At 42.0% G+C, this 26,105-nt stretch overlaps 1 protein-coding gene across 1 annotated transcript in view; it reads left to right on the forward strand.

Moving 5' to 3' along the window:
* The window catches only part of UGGT2 (UDP-glucose glycoprotein glucosyltransferase 2), a 1,432,652-nt gene that overhangs the window by 282,256 nt on the left and 1,124,291 nt on the right, over positions 1 to 26,105 (forward strand). The window contains exons 7-8 of the mRNA XM_086936163.1: positions 4,892 to 4,964; positions 8,767 to 8,867. Coding sequence (XP_086792289.1) covers positions 4,892 to 4,964; positions 8,767 to 8,867 — 174 coding nt within the window. The remainder of the gene's footprint in view (positions 1 to 4,891; positions 4,965 to 8,766; positions 8,868 to 26,105) is intronic.

The following is a 26,105-nucleotide window of genomic DNA, read 5'->3' on the forward strand; positions in this document are numbered from 1 at the left end:
ATACAGCAAGTCAAAATAAAAGCATATAAAAACCAATGTGCATTTACTTAGGTCATTCCATAAACCTTTAAACTTTTCATAATACATTCCTCACCGCTTTGATTCACATTTGTTTTCCTTGGTAACTAAACATCCATGTGAATGTATATATATTACTGTCAGAATATCGACCTATCAACTACTGTATCAAAAAATAGGAATTTGGATAAAATCTCTGCTTTCCTGAATTTGCAGTTTTCACAATTCTACTGAATCATGTTACCAGACTAGGATCATGTACTATGTATGGGATACTTTAAAAGGGCATATTTATTTCATTTATTGCACAAGTGCCGAACTAGAGCATTTATACAAAGGACTACCCCCTTCCAGGTTTGTATCCTTCTTGAATGGAGTGGAGAAGTGTGGCTCACGGTGTAGAGCAGGCAGACCCGGAAGCTGAGGTCAGACCCGGGACCAGGGTTCAATTCCCGACGCGGCAGGGTCTTGAGCTCAAATGTCCACGGACTCGATAATTCTCGCTTCGGTGCCTGCTCTAATCATGGGTTCTCACTCTGCAACTCTGGGCATTAAGCTTGCTTAATCTCCACAACGGCCCCCTGCGGCGGGATGCCTGGCTTTCACCTTGGGGATGCCCTGTAGGGGTTATCTCACAGGGAAAAGCCAGGACGGGTTCCCAAGGCAAGCGCCGGGAAACCTCCGGGTAGCTGTGCGCTCAATAAAATGCAATAATAATAATAATAATAATAATAATAATACATCCAATCTGGACAGCTTTACCTCTGCAACTCACTTTCTACAACCCACCAAGGCAGTAGCATATATCACGCTGTTTGATGCCTGGATGGCTTGTAAAGTTTATTTTCCTCTTTGCTTTTACTCTTGGCAACTGCATGTCTTAACGGTGTGGTGGATTCCGTAACAATTGGAAATCAGGCCTTGCATAAACACGCTCTTGCCGTCCTATATATTGCCTTGCGGTGGCATTCTGACCAGACTTGAAAGTTAATTTACACGACATTCAGTTATTTAGGTTATTACGGTTTAGGTTTTATTGTGAGCTAGGCTTTTCAAAGATACCCTAGAGAAAATAATCCTGGCAAGGTTCCTTGAAGTACAACATGGGCTTATTCTAAAATACTGAGAAGAAAACAATTAATAAAGTCGACCTCGGCATTACTCTACACATATGAATCGAAAGGTTGAGATTCAGGAAAAATAGTTAAGGAACATGAAAGCCATTCAGAGAGCTAAAATATCTCCAAATGTTTGAAAAGCTTTGATAAACTTACATGCAAAATTGGAGGAAGTTATGATGAAGGGTGATGACAAGGCTATCCTCATTAACAACAACTATAAGGAAGGGGCAGGAGAAAGCAGACAAATTGTTGGCTTATAAAATCATATCAGGCAAAATGGAAACCTTCTTATCAAAAAGGGTCATGCAGAAGAAAACACAGCATGTTAAACCTAAGATGTTCACTGAATATTAAACAAGGTTGTATATTAGTGAACATCAAGATTTGGGGGTTATCAGCACTGCTTAGTTGTCACAAGTTTATCCGAACTTAATGTTGAGGTAAAGAAAATGCTTGAATTCCTTATCTAGGAGGAAGAGATGAGGGAATTCATGCCTACAATGATGAAGCTTTAGGCCCTTCACCGTGTCATGCTACTAAGGCTTTGGTTGACTTCCCACACCCTTGTTGGGAAAAATCTTCAGATCTTTTCCATAATGTGAATCACTCAGGAATTACATGATCCAGCCCACTCTCAGAATCCTATGGGAGCCCAAAGGAAACCTAGATGAATGTCAGGGCCGGATTAAGAACTTTAGAGGCCCTAAGCACGTAAAAGATGTTGGTGCCCCCATGTATATCTAATTCAAAATATAATGAATAGTAAAATAACATTTTATTTTTAGAAACGAAACAAAACGTACAGTAAGATGGAATAAAATTGTTCATTTTTGTATACTTCCACATTATTTATAAGTTCAACACCATTTGCAGTTTTGCACCATATGGTCCTTTGTAAATCCGGCAATGGAAAGTTTCTGTGGTGACTCCTTTCCCCTAATGCCCCAAGCATGTGCTTATTTTGCCTCCTGGTTAATCCAGCCCTGATGAATGTGGTTCATACATGCTATTTATGCCTTTGAACTGTGACTTTACAAATATTCTTGAGTAATAATGTCTTGCTTAGAAGGAATCCTGCCAACTTTGATGTTGTCAAAGCAATATAGCTTCATTTGTCAGAACCACATACCACAGTAATCAGAACTGTTGTTTTTAAGCCGACTACCAAAGCTCCACTCTCATCATGGAAAAGGGAATAAGAACAGAGAGGTTAGGGTCAGATGCAGAAGTAATATGAGGAGGAGGTCATTCTTGGTTCCAGTATCAAGCTCCTGACTAGAGAATCATCATACAACATGAGATGAAAATTACCTGTAAAATGTAGAACGCATGTACGTCCATTTTCATTACTTTAAACTCATGTTATGGAAATTTGTACACACTGGTGTTATGCAGTGATAATGAATCTATTGTAATATCTGTTATACAAGATAATATCAATTACTGTATTAACAATCTAGGAAACTCAGCTTGTGGCGGTATGGTGATTATATTCTCCCCACTCCAGTACTTTTTTTTGAGGGATTCCAGTTTCAAAAGAAAACAATTTAATTTGTTCATTCACAAAAGTGTAATCCATTTAAGGTAAACGTTCTCTTAGTCTTGAAAATTGTTTCATTTAATAAATAAAGAAAGGCCCTTGTCCAAACATCACCCAAATAAAAGCCCTGAGCATCACAATACGGCCAGATTTAATGCTATGCTTCAAGCACACGCCCCCAAAAACTCAAGAGAAAAACCTGATGTGCTGAGGCACTCTATTACGATTTGGGATTCACTAATTATATCATAGAGTTGGACGATGAAATCCAAAAGCCACAGATCTGAACTCCTTCTACAAAGTAGTGGCTGCATAAGCATAATTCAAAATTGTGTGGTAAGATTTCACAGTCAGCATTCATCTTTTGTAGCTCTTCTCAGCTAGCAGGGGAGACTTGAACCTCCAGACATCCTTGTGACACATTGAGAATCTCACAAGATTACAGTACCTTGTATCTTCTTTAAAACCTTGATCTCTGGACTGGGAAAATCAGCAGTACCAAAAAAACTCAATACTAAATAATTTTCACAAATGCTAGCTGATATTTTCAACTACAGAACAATCTGTGATATAACAATGCTGCATGCGGACCATATCTCCCATACACACATGCACCACAGGCATTTCCTCTAAAACTGTGGCCAGGACCCCAACCTCATCGAATGTTGACAGGCTTCCAAACAATGTGACATCTCAGTGTGTCCCTTGAGAGAATTAAAGCAGATGGGCTAATGTAATTCCTAAGTGAAATAGTAAAAACAGTCTCCTCGTGGTTTAATTCCTCCACTAAGGGATACTGGAACTGTGTCAGTTAAAACGTTTTCACATCTTTTATACTTCAGATGAATAGGACTTTTGTATTTTTTTTTATTGTTTCATGTTGCCATGCAAAATAAAACAGTCCCTGGTTGGTTAATTTTGCAAGTGTAATATTTAATTGTGTAGATGCTGTATACAATGACAGACCTCTAAAAATCTACTGGCCCACTCGCAATGGCAAGTCAGATTTTACAAGAATTAACATATTCTGGAAAGGAACAAGTGTTCTGATCATTCAGAAAGTGAATGAGCAAAAACAATGCCTTTAATCTGTGTTTTTATCTTGACACATTTGCTGTCTGTTCAAGGAAAGAGGTCAAACGTCAATCTGTCTTTTTACTAATTGCTGCTTGGAAAATTTAGTTTATTTTTATTTCTCTTACTGCAGTTAGAGGTTTTTGTCAAGTGAGATGTACGGAAATTATTGTGAAACAAAAGGCTGTAAGATGTCAATTTCTTTCTAACGCATAACATTTAAGCTTGTAAATGAATAGTACAAATACATTCAAAATATATAAGGAATTACAAAAGCACGTTTTTATGTAAGTGTAATGCAAACAAAGGTTTAAATAGGAGCAAAACAAATCAGAACACTTTAGTTGGTGATGTGCAATTGACAAATATTTACAGGAACTTGATTTCCAAACATTTTTGTTTTTACACTATATAGTTTTATCGGTAAAACCACATGTCAGTGGAAAATTTTGTGGCCATTTCAATTTAAAATCTCTGGATTGTAAATGACAGCATGTTACCACGCCATGCTTTAGTTATGTATTTATTAATATGATAGGTTTTAAACATGATGTCAGAAACATGCCTGCCCCCGCCCTGATGTCAATGCTGTTAATTAACTTAGACGCTAGTTGGTAGTCATGTGGCTAGATTTGTATTACATGTGGAGCAACATTTTAGTCTATTAAATCCAACAAAAGAGTTTTTTGTACAACAGACATACTGAATTCGCAAATTTGAAAGTGCTCTGAAATGTGATAATGAAGAAAATGGTGGCTTGGTGAATTAAAATATTTGCCCAAGATCACATCATTTAAAACTAGTTTATGGGTCAAGAGCATTAAAGTTAGGTCAAGTAGATTATTTGAGTCGCTAGAGCAGCAGGTCTAGTTAAGTTTTTATTATTTTTCAAGGCCTGAAGGCCCTAACAAACATGTTTCTTTTGTACTGCAAAGTGATTTGCTCAGGCAGTGGAATGTTTAAAAATCTCGATTCATAAAGAAAACGGGCTACATTTAATGATAAAAATTCTTCTGTTGTGATAATAGGAGTTTTCAGGTACTCTAATGTCAGCGAAATACCTAGTTTAAAGCGTACATTGTATGGCATAATAAGATTGTCTCTATATAATTTTATTTTCGCGTTTTATATTATTTAGGTACCAATGACACACATTTGGTAGATGACAATTCAACTGATGAAGTTCAGGGATTTCTCTTCGACAAATTAAGGTGAGTTGGTTTTAATTGCATTGAACTCATAATATTTGGGAGATATTTCACGGGACATTGAACATTTTGTAAAGGTGTTCAGACCTAGGTTTCTTACTCCCACGGAATTTGAGATCCCTTTTCTCCACAGCTCACCTGCAGGTTGTTATGTGACTAAGGTACAGATATTCTTTGTGCACATAACTTCATTTTAGGTGTGCCTCAAATCCACCTGCTGGTGTAATCCATAATTCTTGAGCACCAAAATATGGATCTGCAGCGGTTCTTATCAGTAGATGGCACTTCTGACTTGAAACAATCTGCAAGTATGGCAGTTTTCCTGTGGTCGTTGGTTCAGAGGTAGAGGACAGAAATGTGATTTTAAATGCATAAAACACCTGGAAACTTGTAACTGTGTGGATATTTTAAAAATACATTCGAAAATTAAAGTATATAAATAATAGCTTGGTGCAAGAAGGTTTCCTATGGGAGTTGCTGAAGATGTTGAAAAACTTTCCCTGTTGAGGAATAAAAAAAACTAAAAATTTTAATGTGCTAATGCATGCAAGTAGTTTTTTGTAAAAACTCTTTTTATTGATTTAACAGATATAATAATTGCAGGCATTACAAAGTCTTTATAGCATACACATGTCCATATATTGAATACTGATTAGGTGACTAATATATAGTTATTGTAAAACAAAAAGATGAACTATTCGGGTCTGTTAACGACAGCCCTAAACATTTCAAAACTCTGTGTCATATACTGTAAAACAGTGTCCTAGTCATGCCCTTCACGCCAAACCACCCACATCATATCTAACTGAGCATCCTTACTGCCCTGTTCTGCGTCCCTATACATTTTCCATTTTGCAGGCTGTGGTGGAGGCGTACCTAATAAAACGCCCCTATAGTCCGCCCATTGTTTCCATATTTTAAAGTGCTTCTGAGGGCTCCCTCGCACTTTAAAAATGGGTTGTTCCTGCCCCATACACCAGTCGAGACCCGCCCGCCTTGCACTCAGTTTGAGTGGAGACAGATCCTTCCATGCCCTTGCAATATCCCTCTTAGCCAGGTTAAGATCCAGGAACAATAAATGCTTTTTATAGATATTGTTCTCAATTTCATCCGTAATATGCAGTAGAACTAGCCTAGGCGAATGAGGTATAACCCAGCCCAGCACTTCAGATAAACACAGAATAACCCTCCTTCAGAAATGCATGCATGGAGTCTTACCTAGTGCTGATTTCTTTGACTAAGCCTAGGAATTTATGAGAATCCCAAAAAGAAAACAAAACCTGCTCGAATTGTAGGGACCAACAATGATTATGTTTAAGAAATATGTTTTGTGAAATATCCCTTTGTTGTTCCAAACATGAATCCTTCTCGTACAGGCAGCAGAGACCACGGACTATGGCCTACTCTTAAAAAAAATTAAACATCGAAGTTTCATTTCTTTCTTTTTAATCTGATTCTTTTTTCCTTTAGGGAAAATTTGCTGCTTTTTTTTATATAAAGGGTTTGCTATATTATGCCATATTAAAAAGCAATCCCAGACATTGTGGTTTGCTGACCTCAGCTGGCCACCATCCTTGTGATGGCTTTGATTCGTAATGGGTCGCAAATTGAGACCGATGTTAATAATATTCATGAGGTAGGCCGATTTGCAACCCATTAGGAATCTGTATTTTGGAAATCTTTATTTGTGCAATAGAAAATGTGATGTCCTAATTGTGGTTCTATAAGAATTACAGTTAGGAAATCCCAATTCCTATTTTCTGTTCATATGGCACCCACGTGTGTGAAGATGATGTAGATTAACTGGTACTGAAATCTGGGAGCCATATGCAAGTCATTCCTGTAAATCAGAGGGCCCACTCAGTACTTTCCCCAACTGAGAGCCTAATCATGGAGAACAAACAAGGTAGAATATTAATACCTTTTATTCAACTGCGCAAAAAAACAAAAAACAACACATAAATAATACTTTTTTTACAAGCAGATCTATACGTAGAATGAGTTTGAATTGTTTTCTAAGCTGTGCAGTCTCACAATTCTGATTTTGTGTTGTAAAATGTAAGTACTTTGAATGTTATTATCAGAGTAACCTGTGCATTCAAGTTGTGTTGTAAAAAGCAACAACTGCACAATTGAGACAATACTGTTATTGATGGTTACTCTGTACTGTGGCATTGGTTTTGATAAGGCACCCACAGAGCTCATTGCTTCAAGAAGATTGGAAAATTATTTCTGGAGGTTTCACTGCAAGTCACCATTGAAAAAAGAATCCTGTGGAATTTGTTCAGTTTTCTCCCATACTTAACGTGGTCAGAACTGCATGAAGGGACTGTGGAATTTGAGAGAACATTTTAGATTGCCCTTCTCACCCCATAACTCTCTCTCTGCGGGGCCTGCTGGATGGAGTTCTATGCTAGTTTGAAAGGCCTACTCTTAAGTGTCCGCAGCCCATTGGTGTGAGGTTTTATCTCACCACAAAGGTGGATGCTTATGTGGTCAAGTTATGACATTTAGTCACCACCCAGTAGGGCAAAATGTATCGATGCACAGAGCGATTTAAATTCTCTAAAAAGGCCCTGTTTCTACTGCAGAAATTTCTTGCCAGGTGTCCCACTGTAAACCAAAGTCTTATCTTGGGGGCCTGTGTTTTGGTTCTTTAAGAAAGTCTTGCCTCCTTTTAAGCACTTTTGTTGTTTAGAATTTTCAGTGCTTGTCTACTGTTTTCTCTGCCCTCTTTTTTGGTTTCTTCTTTTGGGACTTGTATCTTAATTGTGTAACATTTTCCTAGTCCACTGTAGAGCTGCCTCTAGTCTATCTTCACCTCTTTAGAGATGTGACCTCGGCAATAAAACAGCATGCTGCAGATAAGGTGTAATGTTTAAAATAGCAACAAAGCCTCTCTCTTATATAATATTTCCACATCAGCACCTAAAAATGGCTCTGTCTTTCTGTATAGTATCACAGCATTGCTTATATTGCGCACAATTAACCAAAACAAGCCACATGGGTGTACTTACTTTTTGTTTAAAGTTGCTCTTTTTTGGTATTCACTGAATTTGCATGATATTGTATATTTCCATATGTATGTCCAAATGAATTGTAAAATAGCAGACTAATGCTAGTTGATGGTTTTGTTTAATTTGCAAATACAGCTCAGACTTTTTTTAAGATTGAAAATATGGCGCTGTTTGGGGAGTTATAACAACCAATTTCCATGCTTGAGCTCTTTTCGGCCCTACAGATAAGGCACCACACTGGATGTTAAAAATCATTGGTAATGTATGTGAATTACCACAAAGCTACAATGTTGTGGTGTTTGCTTCCCCTGTAAATACCCATGTTCACGTACCTAACATAAAGGACTGGGCGGAGTTCTCCCCAAAAACTCAGCAGAGTTCTGCTAGTTGTGGAGCACAGTGCAAACTGCCATTTGTGCTGATCTTCCTGCCGCTCAAGTAGAAATTTTACCCAAGCTGCAGCCTGCGCTCGTCAACTTACCATTGGCGAACGCGAGCAGTCAAAACACTCGGCTGCACTATGCGAAGTGGAGTTTTCTGCACTCCTCGAGCTCAACGGAGCGCGGAGTGCAGAAAACTCTGGGAACTGAGTGGAGTTCACCGCCCAGGCCTAGTTATGATTCGGAAAAACCTGTAAACTAGTTAGGATAAATCTAAAAAAAATCTTTAGAGAATGATACTGTTTCTGTGGGAGATGCTGAAAGTAGTTGATATTAAACTGAACATTTAGTTCGTTTGAGGTGCAGGCCCTGCCTGTTTAAGCATTTTGTTTGTATTTTTCAAATCAGACAAATCCATCCTGAGTTGAAAGAAAATCTACTGGAGTTTAAAAAACATCTAATCGAAAGTAGCAATGACATGGCACCTTTAAAAGTGTGGGAGCTCCAAGGTAAGGTTTATTTGGCTCACTAATTGTTTTTATTAATATTTTGTTAATAAGACATCCGTATTAGCGTTCCCTGGTTTGCAATTAAAACAGTTTATGCATGTTCAGTGGTCTACAAAGTGATATCAGGGAAAAGAACTATAATTTCCCTCCTGCTCTATCCCCTGCGTGAAGCCACAGGAAGTTTAGTCCATGCAGGCAGCAGCAGTGTTAACTACAAATCATTGTACCTGTTTTCAAGATAAGTCCTTGAGGGGGAGTTGTGCTAATTTGATGCTTTTCTCTGCATATGTATCTGTTTGGATTGTCTTAGAAACAGTACAAAGGGCTACAGCCAGTGCTACGTATGCCCCAGCACTTAAATGTTTTTTCACTTGAGTATTTGAATATGTTTTAAAGGTTCCGATTCCATAGCCGCCTGCATTATGCTCGCATTGGCTATCATGATTGTTTTTGTGGGTTCAGCTCATTTTTCACACTACGTGTTGGTCTATAAATGTATATAAGTGCGTTTGTTCCGTGCCAGTGAAAATAAGTGTGTTTGGATAAAATGTTTTTCTGGGGCCAGCTTATCTAATAAACCCGTATTCACAATACAAAGGGAAATTCTAACGTTATTACTGCAGCACACTCTAACGGGAGAAATCGCTACTTATTGTCTTACAGATTTCATTTTACAGGTTTATTAAATAAAAAAACAACTGGGCATGTAGGTACTAGCTACACTTAAAGAGAATTTAACTAACTGCCTGGATTTAATATTGTGAGTTTGTTTCTAATAGTAACAAATGGAAAAAACAGCATGGTGTAAACTATGCATGCAGATTTGTTGAGAGGTGCTTTTTATTACACTTTTTGAAAGACATAGTTGGCACATTTGAAAATCATTTCCAGAGGCACTTTGCAGCACAGCTATCAATTACTTAGTTGAAAATGTACCACACCCTATGCACCAAAGCTCCGCCCACTCCACCCAATCCGCATACTTAGCATAAGGTAACTGCCTATTTATCATAGTGCAGTGTCTACTCAATAAAGAGAGAATTGCAGGGAATTGAGATGGAATTTCAAACGTAAGGCCAAAGTAGCTGAGTTGGAAAAATTCTCCATTCAGCTGCATTGGCGAATTTTGTCCAACTCAGCTACTTTGGCCAAATGTTTGACATTTTCATTGCAATTCCCTGCAATTCTCTTTTTATTGAGTAAGGCCTTATTGCTGGGACTGTCCCGGGATAGTGAATCACCCAGGACAGTGTCCAACTTGTGGGACTGTCTCAGTAAAATTGGGACAATTGGCAGCTATGGAAGGAGGTGTGACATTTTAACCTACTCAGCACCATGCGTCCCATGAGTCACGATGATGACTCCTCCCAACAGTCAGTTATGGCAATAACAGATTATTACTCATTTTAGGTAAATCTTATTTAACTTTTGTTATTGCACATGGAAGAGTGATCAGTATTTATCGGAATTATATGATACCAGTGAGTTATTTTCTGTACTCCTGATAAACATTCATTCAAACTCATCTAACAGGAGCCCCATCCCTGAACTCCTGCTCAAAGATTGTGTGTAAAGTGGTGTATTATATGGTGTGGTTGGGCGACCTCCATGTGTAATACATTCACAATATCGTCCTGAGCCCAGTCTTGCTAGTTTCTTAAACCTTAGCACATGCCTGGGTAGCTGTGGCTTCGAGCAGTCAAGCGATTGTGGTTACTGACAGTCAAGGTGGGCTTCTTAAACTTTTCTGGTCCTGTTACCACACATTGCAGGAAGTTGTCACCTGGCTGAAGGAGACCTGGTGGCCCATTGGTTAGTAACACTTGCATTCCCAGAGGGCACTTGCTGGGCATAACTAATGTACCCAGACCTCAGAGCACGTCTGTACTGGCAGAGTACTGAAGGAGGACTACTCTGCTGATCCCTGGACCTGGCATGAGAGGCTGCACTGAAGACTGGATTGCACCTTCTGATTGTTGGCTAGCAAACCGAGGACATTGTCAGTGGTGCTCTGCTCGAGGAAAAGTCATCCCCGAACTCCAGACAGAAAAGGTGAACTCCAAGAATCAGTTGGCTGACTTTCTCTCTAGCTACCCCAGAATGCTAAATTCTGCCCTCTCTCTGGCAGAACTCCTCTCTTGGTTTGTGTACTTTGGCAGCCCCGCCTAGAGGTGTGACTACTTTGGGGCTAGATGCCCATGGGAAAAACATTTTGGCAACAGTTTTCCCCGTCTCTGATGCCAACCTGGGTACTAGAACAAAAGTGCACACACCCCCTTTCGTGTGTGCCCATTATTTGCCATTTAAAGGTGGTTTCCCTTTTGAAGCTCGCCTTTTGGTCTCACACCCTGTGTGGCTTCTTGCCAAGGAAAGGCACCACCTCTTCCAATGACAGGCCTCTCTTTTATACTTTCCTGGGAGTCAGTCACAGCTCCCCCCAGAAGGGCAAAAGGTTGTCTTGTGATCAACATCAGCGAATGGCCACTGGAAAACTTGGTTAACAGACTAGCAACTTTCTAAAGCTGTCGTTAACTTAAAAGTTACATGAAATTCAACTTGGGCATCAAGTCGGGTTTAATGTAACAATTATTTTAATACCTTGATGGACCAAATTCAGTAGCCCAATTCAGGATTTAGCACTGCTCATTTGTCAGCAAGTAACCTTGTACTCGCTAATGGAACGGCTAGCCTTTTTACAGCAAAATCAACAATTTGGGGATTTTACTGGCAGGACATTTAAAAATATATATATCCCACTGCTTAATATACAGCGCCCTGCCTTGGGACTCTATTGGCCTGCTGGAGGGGCGTCATAGATTAAAAGGGGAGGTCTGGACTTTGTCATTTGTTTGAATGGCACAGTTGAGTTAGCAGTTTAAAACTGTTCTGCTAGTTTGCCGTGGCAGGCTGGGAGACACGTTTTACTTTGTCACACTCAGTGTGGCACAAAGTGCTGCTGCCCCTGAAGGGCACTTTAACTTACAGGCCCTGGGTACACCTTGTACCATGTACTATAGTTATAAGAAGTTAAGATATGCCAATTAAGTATAAAGCAATCAAAATACACATTTAGGGTTTAGAGCGCTGGCACTTAGGTCTGGTTACCAGGCTTCAGTGCACTCTGAGTCGAAAAACCAGCAGCATCGGTCCAAAACGTTTTGGGGGAATAACTGCAAAAGAAGCATTTGCTTACATAAATCAAACAGTCAGTCCTCCCTAAAGAAGACAATCAGTATGCTTAATGAAAGTGAACTATACAATGTAATTGCGATTCTCATATTACCATGACTAGAGAATCTGGATTTCATTCAAGACACGGAGGCTGACATTATGCAGTATACCTTTAATGCAGTTCAAGCAGCTGCCTACATCACAATATCAAAAGGTCCAGAATAGAACAATAGCAACACATGAAAGGCATGAGCCATCAACAATCTGCCTCTTTTAAATGTGGAGGAAAATAAGTTTATGAAACTTAAAACATCAAAACGATCTTCTGATGAGCAGGATGAAGGAGAAGGAAGAACGAAGATAGGCCAGACGACACGCAGTTAAGGAGCGTTACCTGAAAAGAGAAAGAAGTAAATATCTCTTGAATGTAAAAAATAATGTAACGCTTATCAAGCTAAAGGAACAAGAGATGAAACAAGTACTGTTAATAAAAAGTACAGTAATAAACTGTAACAAAAACAGCATTAAATCATTGTAAGACCACCAAGGAGTGGGATGGGAGGGATAATGTCAGCCTCTGTGTCTTTAATGAAGTTCAGATTCTCTAGTTATGGTAATATGAGAATCGCAATTTCATTACAAGAACGGAGGCTACATTATGCATGTTGGTAGCTTTGTAAAACAACATCAGACATATGTTCAGTAGGCTTGCAATAATGATGTGCAAAGGTGCTAGCATTTGACCAGTCAGCAGCTTTGAGAATGTCGTCCAACTTACCTCCAGACCAGAGCGTTTTACTGGCCATAGCACCTCTAAGGGAGTGAGCTTGAAATTTCTTTAAGTCAATACCTTCGAAACTCATAACAGTTTTAACCCATCTAGCAATAGAGGTCAATGTTATGCCTTTGTGTGGTTTAGCAAAGGATATAAGTAATTGGTTAACATCCTGAGGGCGAAGAGCAAACATTCTGCGATCATACTCTCTCATGCAGTCCACAACGCCGTTTTGGACATAAATCAAAACATGGGTAAAAGATTGAATCAGACATAGTCTTTGTTCTTCTATAAATCTCAAATTTGACTCCGAACATGGTATAAGATATATTTGTAATCTTCAGGGCTTTGACATCGGAGACCCTTCCGCATGAGATTAGGCATAGTAGAGTAGCCAGCTTAATGGAAAGTTTTTTTCTATTGAGGAGAGTATTAACAGGCCAGTTATTGAAAAGATCAAGGATTAGTTTGACATCCCAAAGACTTTCATATTTAGGTTTAGGAGGTCTTCTTAAACGATTGCTTTTCATTAGTCTACAAACAATTACATTTTTACCTACCGTTTTACAATTGAGAAGGACATGACCAGCAGAAATAGCGGATCTATAGGGATTGATAGTTCTATAGCTAGAGCCTTTGTCAAATTGTTCAACAAGGAAGTTAACTATGTCAACAATAGGTGCTTCCAAGGAATCCAGGTTCCTTTCCAGGCACCAACGTACCCAGATTCTCCATATGTTGTTATAGCTGTAGTTAGTGCCTGGGGCCCAAGACTCTTTGAGGAGAGTTGCAGCCTTCGCCGAAAATCCTGAGATTTCATTGGATCTCCTGACACTCTCCAGTCAAGAAGGGTTAAACTCCTGTTCTGAATTAGGGACTGAACTCCTCCGTCTACGTCTGCATGAAGATTCTCTAGGGTAGGAATTAAGAAAGGGGTGTTGCAAGCTAGTTCTGGAGTGGTGGGGAACCATGTTTGGGATAGCCAAAAGGGAGCTATTAGGACAAGGAAGCACTGATCCTGTCTCACTATCTGAAGAACTCTCTGAATCATGGCAAAGGGAGGGAATGCATACACCATGGTTCCATTCCAAGATTGTAGTAAGGCATTGACTGCTAGAGCACCCGGGTCGGGCATACAGCTGAAGTTGTTCTCCAGTTGAAAGGTTAGTCTGCTTGCAAATAAGTCTATCTCTAGAGGGCCCCAGATCTTGTTTAGGGTACTGAACACAGAAACATTCAGTTTCCAATCGCTGTAATCTAACAGGAATCTTGAGTTCCAGTCTGCAGAGATGTTCGTTTTCCCCGGAAGGTATTCCGCTTTGAGAGCGATCTTGTGTTCCAGACAGAACATCCACAGTTTCTTTTCTAGATTCCAGAGGTCTGCAGATTTGGTGCCTCCCAGACGATTTATGTAGGCTACCACAGACATGGTGTCCATCTTTAGAATGACTGACCTCCCCTGGAGAGAGAAGTATGAAGGCTCGCATCTGATTCTAAAACAAACTCTGGTTTTGAACCAAAGATTGCTCTTCTGTTCCATGCGTCTAGGTTCTCGAGCCACCAGGCTAGTTCCGATTTGGCTTCTTGATCCAGACAGATCCGATCACCGTACCAGAGGCCAGATCTTAGGGCTCTCGCCTTTTCTCTTTGGAGACCCAGAAGTCTGGCTAGCTCTCTCAGAGATAAGTCTTGCTGTTTCAGGACGTGTCTTATTTCCTTCCTGATTTTGGTAATCTTTTTGGAAGGTAGTAAAAGGAGACATTTCAATGTGTCTACTGTGAAACCTAGGAACTCCAGAGATCTGGAAGGGTTCTGAATTGATTTTTCTTTGTTTATGATGAATCCTAAACTTTGTAGGAGATCCATCACAGTCTTCAGGTCTTTGGCTAGTTGTGAAGGATCTTGAGACATTATAAGAATGTCGTCTAAGTAAATGATTAATCAAATGCCCCTTATTTGTAGAGATGAGTTAACATCTCTCATGACCTTGGTGAAGCATCAAGGGGCAGAGGAGAGTCCGAAGGGGAGAGCCTGAAATTGGAAAAGGTGATTTTTCCAGACAAATTGAAGAACGGGTTGATGGGATTCAGCCATAGGAATGGTGAAGTAAGCATCCTTTAGGTCCAGTTTGACTAGCCAGTCTCCCTCTAGAAGTAAATCCCTCAAGAGATGGCTGCCCTCCATCTTGAAGTGTCTGTAAACCAAATATTTGTTTAGTTCTCTTAAGTTTATGACAGGTTTTTGCAAGGATCCTGCTCATACACAGAACTGTGCACAGAGACCCAGGACATCAGTAAATTGTGGTGTACCAGAAACTCACCTTGGTACCTAGAAAAACCCCAACCAGCTAGCATCAGTGTTACATTAGTTCTTCATCCTCTAGCAAAGTATTCAATGATTAGACAACCTAGAACATGCGACTTAGGACAAACTCAGGAATGGTGGCAAGTGAGAACACTCTTTCGTTATACTCTCATACCACTCCACAACAGGAGTTAATAGGAGACACTGGTAAGGTTAAAATATTTATTTTAACAACGTGCTCTCAGATGCAGTATCTTAGCCAACATAAGCAGACCTATGATTAGAAATATTATGGTCAGCATTGTTACAATTCCATAAAATACAAAAGGAGAAATCATGTTACAATGATGGTGAAAACAGGTCTTCTAGCGCCTATTTTTAACACCCTCCCTATATAGGAACTATGTTTATAAAGTAAAGAAGGTCTCTTAGGCTTGTTTGGGGGACCCCATTACCTTTCCGCTCAGTATGAGTAACTCACATCAGGATCAGCAAAAGCTCTCAGCATCCCTGGAAACGGAAAATCTTCCAAGTGTGTGAAATCATGGCAACTGTGTAATAATAAGGGCGCCAGAATCTGTTGGCTCACAGCTGCCAAATTTCTGTATCTAAAAAGCGTTACTCGATTATGTCCAACAACAGCTACCTTGTTATGATAACCTTGACCGCTTCAGCACTCACTGTGCGGACTAGGGGCACGATGTAAGTCTAAAGATATCAAAAACAAACCTTTTCTCATGTGTAGACCTTCACGAAGCCTAACTTACAAAAACAGCTATAAGCCGTGTCGTGTGCAAAAGCGGCAAAAGGTAAATTGGCGTTTAAACTTCTTATAAATCATGCTTACATAACATTCGTGCAAAGCAGGCCTTAGGCCACGCTACCAGGTCGCCAACCTTTGTCTTTCACTTTTTTACAAGAAAGAGTGTGCTTATAAATCTTAAAGTTTCTAATGGGACCTCTATTGTGGCTCCTTTCTGAAGCACAGAGGAGATTGCCTCCTCTATTATTTTTTGTTGCTCTGGAGAGAGAGGTATGTCTCTTGGGAAAGAAGTTTGTAAACTTATGTGAGTAAAATCTATCATAAACCCGTTGACGGTGTTTAAGACCCAAGGATCTTGAGTGATCAATCTCCAATTGTGAAGGAAGTATTTGAATCTGCCACCCACTTTTTGGGGGAAAGAAGGAGAAGGGAGAGGGGAGAGAGTACTCACTTGCAGGGTTGTTTGAGATTAAGGTTCCACAGGATCTAAATCCTCTGATGCTTTGGCCTCTAATTCTCTGGAGGTAGAATTGAGGCACTCTGCACTGCTGATACCCTCTTACGAAACCACGGATCTTGGCAATGGCCTTTGATTGAAAAAGCGGCTGGAAGAGAGGCCCAGTCTTCTGGCCCACCCAAAAAGGTTAGGATTGAAAACTCTGCACATATTTTGCTGTGCCTTGTCCAGGGCAGTGAAAGTAGAGACGTATTTCCCCAAGTATTTAATGAGGTCTTCTCCAAAGAGTGAACCTTTTGGGGTTTTGTGAGGGTTCTTTATCCGCCATGTCAGTTAGTTTTGGATTTACTTTAGTCAAAAGGACTTTTCATCTTTCTGCATTAATGCTAGTGTTGGCATTACCCAGTAGTATTAATGCTCTCTGGCTCCATCCCCTGATGAGATTGGTGTTGAGAGGGGTGCCATTGTTGTGGCTTTCTTCTGCGGAATCTAGGTTTCTGGTTAATTGTCCCAGTAAGTCGAGAAGACGATCTTGACACCCTTTCAGGGATTTTTCTGTCCTTTTTCTTGGATCACGTCCAAGTTTGAATAGGAATTTAATGAGTTCAGGGTCCAAATTGGGGGTATAGCAGCTTTTATCCTCGATAGAAGGTCTAGAGCATTCAGCTCTAAGGATGTTACGAGTGCCCCTTTCTAAGAGGTTTCTGATCTATTTTTTAATGAATTTTGCAACGTGGTCCTGACGGAACCACTCAGAACTTCTTGGGTGTTTCAGATTTATTGGGGAAAACATTTCTTCCCCTAAGGGGTCTAGGATAATGTCCTAAGAGGATAGTGGGAGTTTCTCTTCTGGATTGTAAAATTCTTGATCAAGATTAGGACCTACTCATCAGGTTTGTCTGAGGATTCTATATCATTAGATCTGTTATCTCCCATATTGTAAAGAGGATTATGCTATTTTGTGCCGCTAGGGACACCCAGATGTTTCGTGCCGCTAAGGACAACCAGATAAGTCGTGCCGCTTGTGACACCTTGGGAGTTCGAGGTGCGATGACCTCCATTAGAAGTTGAGGTGCTAAGACCTCCCTGAATTGATGAGGTGCTCCTATATTGCTCTTATCAATGTTTTTACTTTTCTTAAGTCTTTTATCCCTTAATTCTGTAATCTTGTCAGAATCAGGATTTGGAATTTCTGAGATTTCGTCCTCATCAGGGAGTGACCTTTTAGAGGACATGATCTGACTTAAGGTCTCATACATGCAGGACCTCAATTCCTTATGAAAGATTTTTTGCAGGGATTCGTTGTCTGTTAGAAGTAGGGGCAGAATCCTCGTCTGCGTCACAGTCAGACATGGTATATAGAAAATGTTAACTTGTAAAAAGTAGTAAAGCCCTTTAATGACAGATAATTAGGGAGGATTTCCCTTAATAATGGTGACAAGTTTTATAGATGAAGGAATGTCAAGAGAATAATTCCTCTCTTATTATAATTATTTTGTTACAGATTGTTGAAAAGGTCAGTTAAATGAGGATTTCCAGCTAAAACCCCTTTTTTTATGAATAAGGTTGTGAAGCAATAACTACTTGCGGTCATTCCAAGAGCAGCAGCTGATCGCAATAGCACAGAGTAACTGACACTCTTGCAATCATCTGCTGTTGCCAATATGAAAACCGAAATATTAAAAGGTAGCAATGCAGAGCCGTGCTGGAGTGCGCGGCCTGCATCGGTGGAAAGAGGTGAAAAACAGGAGTTAAACGAAGACATTAGGTAAGCTCATTATGGCATGAGGAAGTAGAACAAGGATGAAATTGAAGAATAACCGTTTATACAAAAAACTAAATATTAAGGTTTGATTAAACATCTTAAAATCTTTAAATATATTCAAACATTAGAAATAGTACATAAGCTGAAAGAAAAGGAAGGTTAATCTGGTCAGTCACACAAGAATGGGATTAGGGAAGGGGGTGTAGGGAGATCTCCGTAAATTGGAGATCGGAATAGAGGCAGTAGGAAGAGGGGGTGGGGTTAAGCCACACACAAGGGAACTTCAAAATGGAGATAAAAATGAATAATGGTAATGAAGGAAAATGAACTTATCTGCTTGGAGCCGCATTTAAAAGAGGCAGATTGTTGATGGCTCATGCCTTTCATGTGTTGCTATTGTTCTATTCTGGAACCTTCTAATATTGTGATGTAAGCGGCTGCTTGGACTGCATTAAAGGTATAATGCATAATGTAGCCTCCGTTCTTGTAATGAAATCAAAGCACTTTGTTTGGTCAGCACTTTGGCCACAAAAAATAAAGAAAAACATTCATTGCACTCACTAGATAATAAGTCTTTGTATGCCCGATTTAGAAAGGTAACATACGAGTAGTAAAGTTATGAGTGCATAGTCCGAGTGGAATCACCGCACTGCAGAAAGTGCGCAGAGCAGAGATTCTGCCCCAAGTGCTGAGATTCCATTCCAAGAACTCGCCACTCTCAACTTTACTACTCCTAAGTTACCTGTGTGAATCAGATCCTAAATGTCGCACAGCATTTGAAGACTAAACCTCCAAAACTCTATCCATCATAATCATTGTGTTTCCTTCTCTCATCATTCATTCTGTGAATGGTTAGCCGAACCAGAACTTTTGGTGTAATCGGTATCCCATTGTTAGAGGAACATAACAAATACCAGTTTTGAAAAGTCCTAGTTTCAGCAGTCAAAATATGCTTTTCAAAATTAAAAACAAATTTCCGTGTTATGTTATTTTTACTATTTACCTAAAATACGGATATTATTCTAAAAAAACTTCTTTTGAAGTAATGTTTTGATTACAGTGTAGGACATGAAAATCACTGAAATCCACCAGTTATAGTGAGCTTTGTAGTTGTTACTCCCATGCACTACACCTGGTCTTACCCATGCCACAGGCCCTAGCTGTAACCTGCAGTGGTGGCTCCTCTGCTAAGGCGGGGGAGCGTTGCCCCACTGCGCGAAAAGGAAATATAAAATTCCTATTACTTATTGTTATTATCATTTTATTTTTCCTTTTGCATGCCGTCAGTTGACTGTGTGCAGTGTGGGGCGGGGCAGGCCAGAGCAGCGGAGGTGTGGTTTTCACTCCTAAATTGCACATTAACTGTTTGACCGTCCCTCTTGGGCCTACCCAACATTTCATGCGCACTTTGCATGTTCCCTGTGAGAAGTTGGCCTGATATATGATGTCTCCAATTCTGGGGGCACCTTGTATCAGTCCAAACAACCCTTATGGTGTCTGGTTGTAAGTCAACCTTATTAGACAAGCTATCCTAATGGTAGCATGGACTAAGCAGCCTTAAAGGCTTAACTTAAGAGGTCGTGTTAAGCGAGCTGTTTTACCAATCACAATCCTATCCTATACCAAATGAAAGGACACCACACAAGTTATATATTATAAAAATATATGTATTTATTACTAGAATAATCCTCTACACTCTTTATGAGTCTAGAAGCACAAGCGTTTAAACAAAAGCACAGTTAAACATATGAAAGTTGCACAATTATGGATGGGGCCGGGGGGCCACGCAAACCATATATTAAAAAAGTGGTATAAGAGATACCAATCGAACAGTGGTTAGGCGTAGGGCCTAGGGAATCGCTGGGACCAATTGGGACTAGCAATGCTGAAGTCGGGAAAAGCCCGCGGAAATCGGGTGCAAAGCTTAAGGCACACACATTCACCAATGCAAAGTCAATGGTGCGTAAAAGTTACAAAGTTACTGTTTAAGGAACCTTCTGACTGACCTAGAAGGACAAAACTTTAGACACATACACTAGAGGTGTGTACCAGTGTAGGAACACCGGCGTTGCTGAGTTACCTCACCCACAGGAAGCGGGTGCACAGGTGCGAAGTAGTGTTGGTTTTCGTCACGCAGGTCGATGATGCCTGAAGTTGAAGATGCTGCAGGCGTCGGGAGGAGAAGTGTCCGGTGTGATCCAAGGGTGGATCGAAGATGTAGAGTACCTGAAAGCAGAGGGGACAGAGTCTGGGTCACTCAGCAGTGACCAGGGTGGAACCAGGAAGGAACCAGGCAATGTCGGGCGCAATCAGGTGGTTGTCGAGAAGCTTGTCTCCGCTGCCACGTGGACTCTGGGGCACCGAGGATGTCCAGGAGTGGATCACGAGCTCTCCCACGAAGGCTCTCGCTGTCGGCTTCAGGATTGGAGCAAACAAACCTTGGCAAGAGCAATCCACGCAGGACTGGAAGATCGCTTCTTTCTTGGACTAGCAAAGTCGGAGAGGGTGCTCCTTTTCAGGGGAGCGAGGGCCAGTCCAGAGCAACCGGACTGGCGGTGTAAGGTTCGTCGGTTCTGGGGCCACAAGCCAACGGGCAAGTGACCGGACCAACGCGTTGAGCCAAAAGTTGCAGAAGGGCCCCACGCAGCACTCGGTGAGTGTAGAGGGGTGAGCTTCGGTGCAGGAGTGACTCAGGGCTGGGGCTTCTCAAACCCCAATGCACAGCTTCGCGGATGCCTCAGAAGCTGCACGGTCAGCGCCTCGTGGTCTTTGCAAGATGGCCGGCCCCATGCTTCAGGTCGCCTCCACGGGTCTCAGCTTTGCAGGGACTGTGGATCGGGCTGTTAGAAGGCAGGAACGCTGGGTCTTGTCGATCTCTGTCGCTCGAGTTCCGGCGGGAACTGCAACAAAGCAAACGTTGAGGTGCTGGATGGTGCCTGTTTGCACAGGGTGGTCACTCCTTGACCACAAGGGAGATTCTTCAGTCTTCTACGTCGAGTATGATGTCGAAAGGTCCAGAGTTTCGTTTCATAAGTTTCAGTCACGATAATCTGAATGCTTGGGCATTGCTCCCACTCTTATACCAATCTGGTGGGCTGGATTACCTGCTAGGTCCCTCCTATGGGTGGGACCCAGGAAGGGGGTGGTTACACCGCTTTCCCTTTGTCCAGGGTCGCGCTGGGACTTGTGCTGGTGAGCCCCAGAACCGGTTTGACCGGATTATGCAAGGGGAAGCCTTGTGCTCCCCAGGCACTGTTTGGTTTCTTTCAAACCTCCCTGCTACAATCCACTATCTCTTGTCTGGGGTGGTGTGACACCTCCCCGCGTCAGGAAACCCTTTGTCCAGGCCTCCTCGGCTGAGTTTCGGTCAGCAGCAGGAGGTCAGACTTGTGTCTGTGGCAGAAGCGTCCATTTTGTGATGCTGAGGCTCTTTTAAAAATCAACCGCGTTTCAGTAAAGTACCATGTCTTATCCCTCTAGAAGGGTGGAATGCTACCCCCGTCGCCAGGACTGGCGAGGGGGTAGTATTCCAAAACGTATGACACCAAACACGACATGTTTTGATAATGTCAAACCAAAGTTAGCACATAACCACGATGGATTATAATGCACTTAACAGTATATGGTATGGCATTATCCCGGAACAGCTTAGGGAATTGGTCCCGACAGTTGCAGACCGGCTCAACTCATGCTAGAGCACCATCTCACATAAAACCAAGCACTCTGCCTCCAGGATTGTTAAGGCCTGCCATAGGAGTGACTTATAGGTATATGTGTCCAGATCTAGATTTAGATATAGGAATACTATATCTAAGCAAAGGGTGATTACACCACCTTACCCCAACTGAGTGATCAGCCAGTTGTGTCGATTTAAGTACCAGCCAGGGGTGGCAAAAGATATGCTGCAGCCCCTGGTAGGCCTTGTTGGCACCTATGCCCTGAGCACCTATAGTGCATGGTACAGGGGCTGACAAGGAGTAAAGTTCCAATTGGGTTATGTACCTATAGTACATGTATGTAAATTTAGAGAGAGAACAGCAGGCTGTGGGTCTGATCAGCAGGCCCACATCCACATTAAGTCGAAAACCAGTGAAGCAAAAAGCAAAAATTTGGGGTGACCATAGGATAGCAGACCCTACTCTCCTACACAACCCCCCTCAAACGCAGGGACATTAAACTTAACCTTGACCAGATAAGTCTTTATATTCTAAGTGGAAGTACCTGGAGAGACCATCTGCATTACCATGGTCAGTCCCTGGGCGGTGCTCCACTGTAAAGTCCATCCCCTGTAGGGAAATGGACCACCTGAGCAGTTTGGGATTTTCACCCTTCATCTGATTTAGCCACACGAGGGGCTTATGGTCTGTCTGAATTAGGAAGTGAGTTCCAAACAAGTATGGCCTCAACTTCTTCAGGGTCCAAACCACATCAAAGGCCTCCCTCTCAATAGCTGACCAACGTTTCTCCCTGGGGGGTCCGCCTTCTGCTAATAAAAGCAATGGGCTGGTCTTGACCATCTATATTAAGTTGTGAAAGCACAGCTCCCACCCCCAACTCAGAAGCATCTGTCTGTACAATTAACTGTTTGGAGTAGTCAGGACTCTTCAGGATAGGAGCAGAGCACATGGCCTTCTTCAGGTCATCAAATGCCTTTTGACAGCTAACTGTCCACTGAACCTTTTTTGGCATCTTCTTGGATGTCAAGTCATTTAATGGTGTCACAATGGACCCATAGTTCTTCACAAACTTTCTGTAATACCCATTCAGGCCCAAGAAGGCTCTGACTTGTGTTTGGGTAGTTGGAGGAGCCCAGTCCTGTATGGTCTGGATCTTGCTCTCCAGTGGTTGAACCTGACCCCCACCTACTAGGTGGCCCAGGTACATAACCTTGCTCTTCCCTATCTGGCACTTAGTAGCCTTGATAGTCAGGCCTGCCTTTTGCAGGGCCTCCAGAACCTTCTTCAGGTGGATCAGGTGATCCTCCCAGGTGGAGCTAAAGACAGCAATATCATCTAGATATGCTGCACAAAAGTCATCCAACCAGTGGCATAACGAAACTTGAGGGAGCCCCCCTGCAAAGCACATGGAGGGGGCCCCCCCCGGCGCGGCCCACCATGGCGCGGCCCATCATGCCTCCCCCCGGCGGCGCGTCCCACCATGTACTACTTTGCCCTACTTTGCCCTACCTAGTACCCCACCCATCCATCCATCCACTCATCCATCCATCCACCCACCCCTCCATCCATCCACTCATCCATCCACCCACCCCTCCATTCATCCATCCACCCAACCCTCCATCTATCCACTAATCCATCCACCCAACCATCCATCCACCCACCCCTCCATCCACCCACCCACCCCTCCATCCATCCATCCATCCACTCATCTGTCCGTCCATCCATCCATCCATCCATCGCTCAATCTTCTCGCTGGTTCACATCACGTCAGAGCTGGTGCTGCAGATACTGGGTAGTTCCTCATCCTTGTTCAAAGGATCTCGTTTTACACCTATTATTAATCTTTTGTGTTTCGAAGCAGACAAATGAAATATAATATTATTAGTTATTCAATTTGCCTTTAATGATGACCGCATTTTATGTTAGCCTGTCACAGAAAGGGTTTTTTCACAGCTATAAACTGGCCTCAAGTTAGGGGGGCTGCTTTCAGCCAGTCCTGAGTGGTAAGGAAGTTGGTACTTGCAGAATTAAAATAACAGTGTGAAAAGTGAATTTGCAAGGAATATTGGGTGAAAAACAAAACTGGCAACACATCAGTCTAATGAGAAGTAGAGGGTTAAAAGGGTGCACCATGATTGTGGAAAACTCCACTTCAGAAAGTCTAATGCATGGAGAGGGGGGTGTTTAGGCTTCGTTTTCCTTGGGAGTTTATGACCACCCACAAATCTGTGAGTTAGTTGACATTCACAAGCTCGTCTTAGAACCCGTCTGTCTCTGGAAATGGCTGGGGATTTACTCCAGAAAAAGGTAACCCTTCCAGGGGGGGATGGGCAAGTTAATTACACTCATCCTCAGCACATGTAGGCCCCGATTCCAAATGTGTCAGGAGAGTAGGAGCTATTTCCAACATAGGACACCATGGGACTTGTAGTTTATTGAGTGCTATAAATGGCAACTATTGCAAGTATTTGAGACAGAGTGCTTTAAAATCCCCATATTATGGTCAAAAGTATACTGTTTCCCTCTGTTAAATTCCAGGAAGTTTGCCATGCCAAAGTTTCAGGAAGGGTGAGCACTCAATAATTACTGGGTGCAATAACTAACACCAAACTGAGGATTCCACCCAAGCACAAACTGGGGGTTGCTCAGGTGCTGAAAACACAATGACCGACTCCTAATCAGGGCCAGAGATGGCATCTACTTGCTACTATTGTACATAATTTTACTGTTTTAGTTGTAACTACTGCACAGTTCTGTGATGCCTGAATTATCCTGATTAGCATGCAACCATAACTGAAATGATCAAAATAACAGCAACAACCACAACATTAATAATTAATAAATGAATGTTATCAAGATCCTTAATGCCAAAATAAAGTCATGCAAATGTTATCACTTTTTATTCATACATGCACACACACACTCCTCCACATTATCATCTATCACAAACGCTTTCCAGGGTCCACAGTCACAAACAACGGGTCACGATCCTTTATAACAAGACTACTAACTAATCTCCTATCCAACACTCAATGAAACGCAGTGGTCTTCATGGTCCACAACCACCTTCCATAACAAGACTCCCAATGTCCTCCTCAACCCTCAATGAAACACACTGGTCTTTACAGTACCCCAGGGGAACACCATTTTGAAATGGCTTAAATTTGAACTTGTTAAGGAACTCTCCCCCCTGTCACTGCGACAAATGACCCCAGTCCCCCACTCTCTTAGTGTCCACCGATTCGGAGCCACTTACATTTGTTTTGGACAGTGAAACTAACTCGAGTTTGCATAATGCCAGCTGGGTATGCCAGAAGTCAGCAAAGCCTCATAGACGTTAAAGGCTGTTTTACACTACGATTGTTACCTTATGTGTCACAAATAGCTCGGGTCTATCATCTGACTAAATGGATGGGGAATCCAGTTGACGTCGGGTTTTGGGCCAGATCTTGATCAAGTACCCGCGTCTCTAGTGATACTTGCCGTTCCTTCTTTGGGGCCACCCTCACCCACAGCCACTCATCTGCCCCTCGATGCCATGTCTCGTTCTCAGAGTGTGATGCACAATGAATGTGACATTCTGCAGCTTGTGAAACTGAGGATGCTCGCGAAGGACACAGGACTCCCTGCGGAAAGCAGTGAATATTTGACTTTGAGGAGGAGGAGGGGTCACTGTATGGACAAGTCTGTGGATCCACTGAAGGATTACCATGAACCTCTGTGGGGGAGACTGGATTCTCAAGAGGGGCACTCTGGATCCATGTGACACTGGGTCGATTAAAGTGAACCTCGATAATTGTCTGGAGCCTGTGATTGGACGTCTTTGAGAGAGACCAGGTCCCTGCGAAACAGACCGGATAGCTGTCTGCAATATAGACTGGATCCCAGCGAAGAGACTGTGTGCCCACATTACCTGCACGTGGTGTGGCTGTGACAGCCAACAGACAATATTTCCTGAGAATGAGAGTGAAGCGCGGCATAGCATAGCACCCACACGAGAACCCAGATTGGAAAGGCGCCCAGTGACTTTCCGATGGGTGTTCAGAATTAGACCTACGGGAAGACCCGGCGCTCCATCCAATGACATTCAGGGCTAACACTGCCTCAATGGGCCTCTACTAGGCATTAATAAATTATTTGGAAAACAATCTAGGCACAATTAGTGGTGAGTCGGTGAGCGTCATCGCGGCCTCTAGAAGTATTTGCAGCACAGTATTAGAGGATAGCCCACGGACATTGGGAAACAGTTTTGTGTGGCAGGAGATGCAATTTTGCAGGTAGAGGGAAAAAACAACTAGTTTAGGGCCAGTCAAAATTGGACTATTT

This window comes from Lissotriton vulgaris, chromosome 8 (genome assembly GCF_964263255.1).
Source record: "Lissotriton vulgaris chromosome 8, aLisVul1.2, whole genome shotgun sequence".
NCBI lineage: Eukaryota > Metazoa > Chordata > Amphibia > Caudata > Salamandridae > Lissotriton > Lissotriton vulgaris.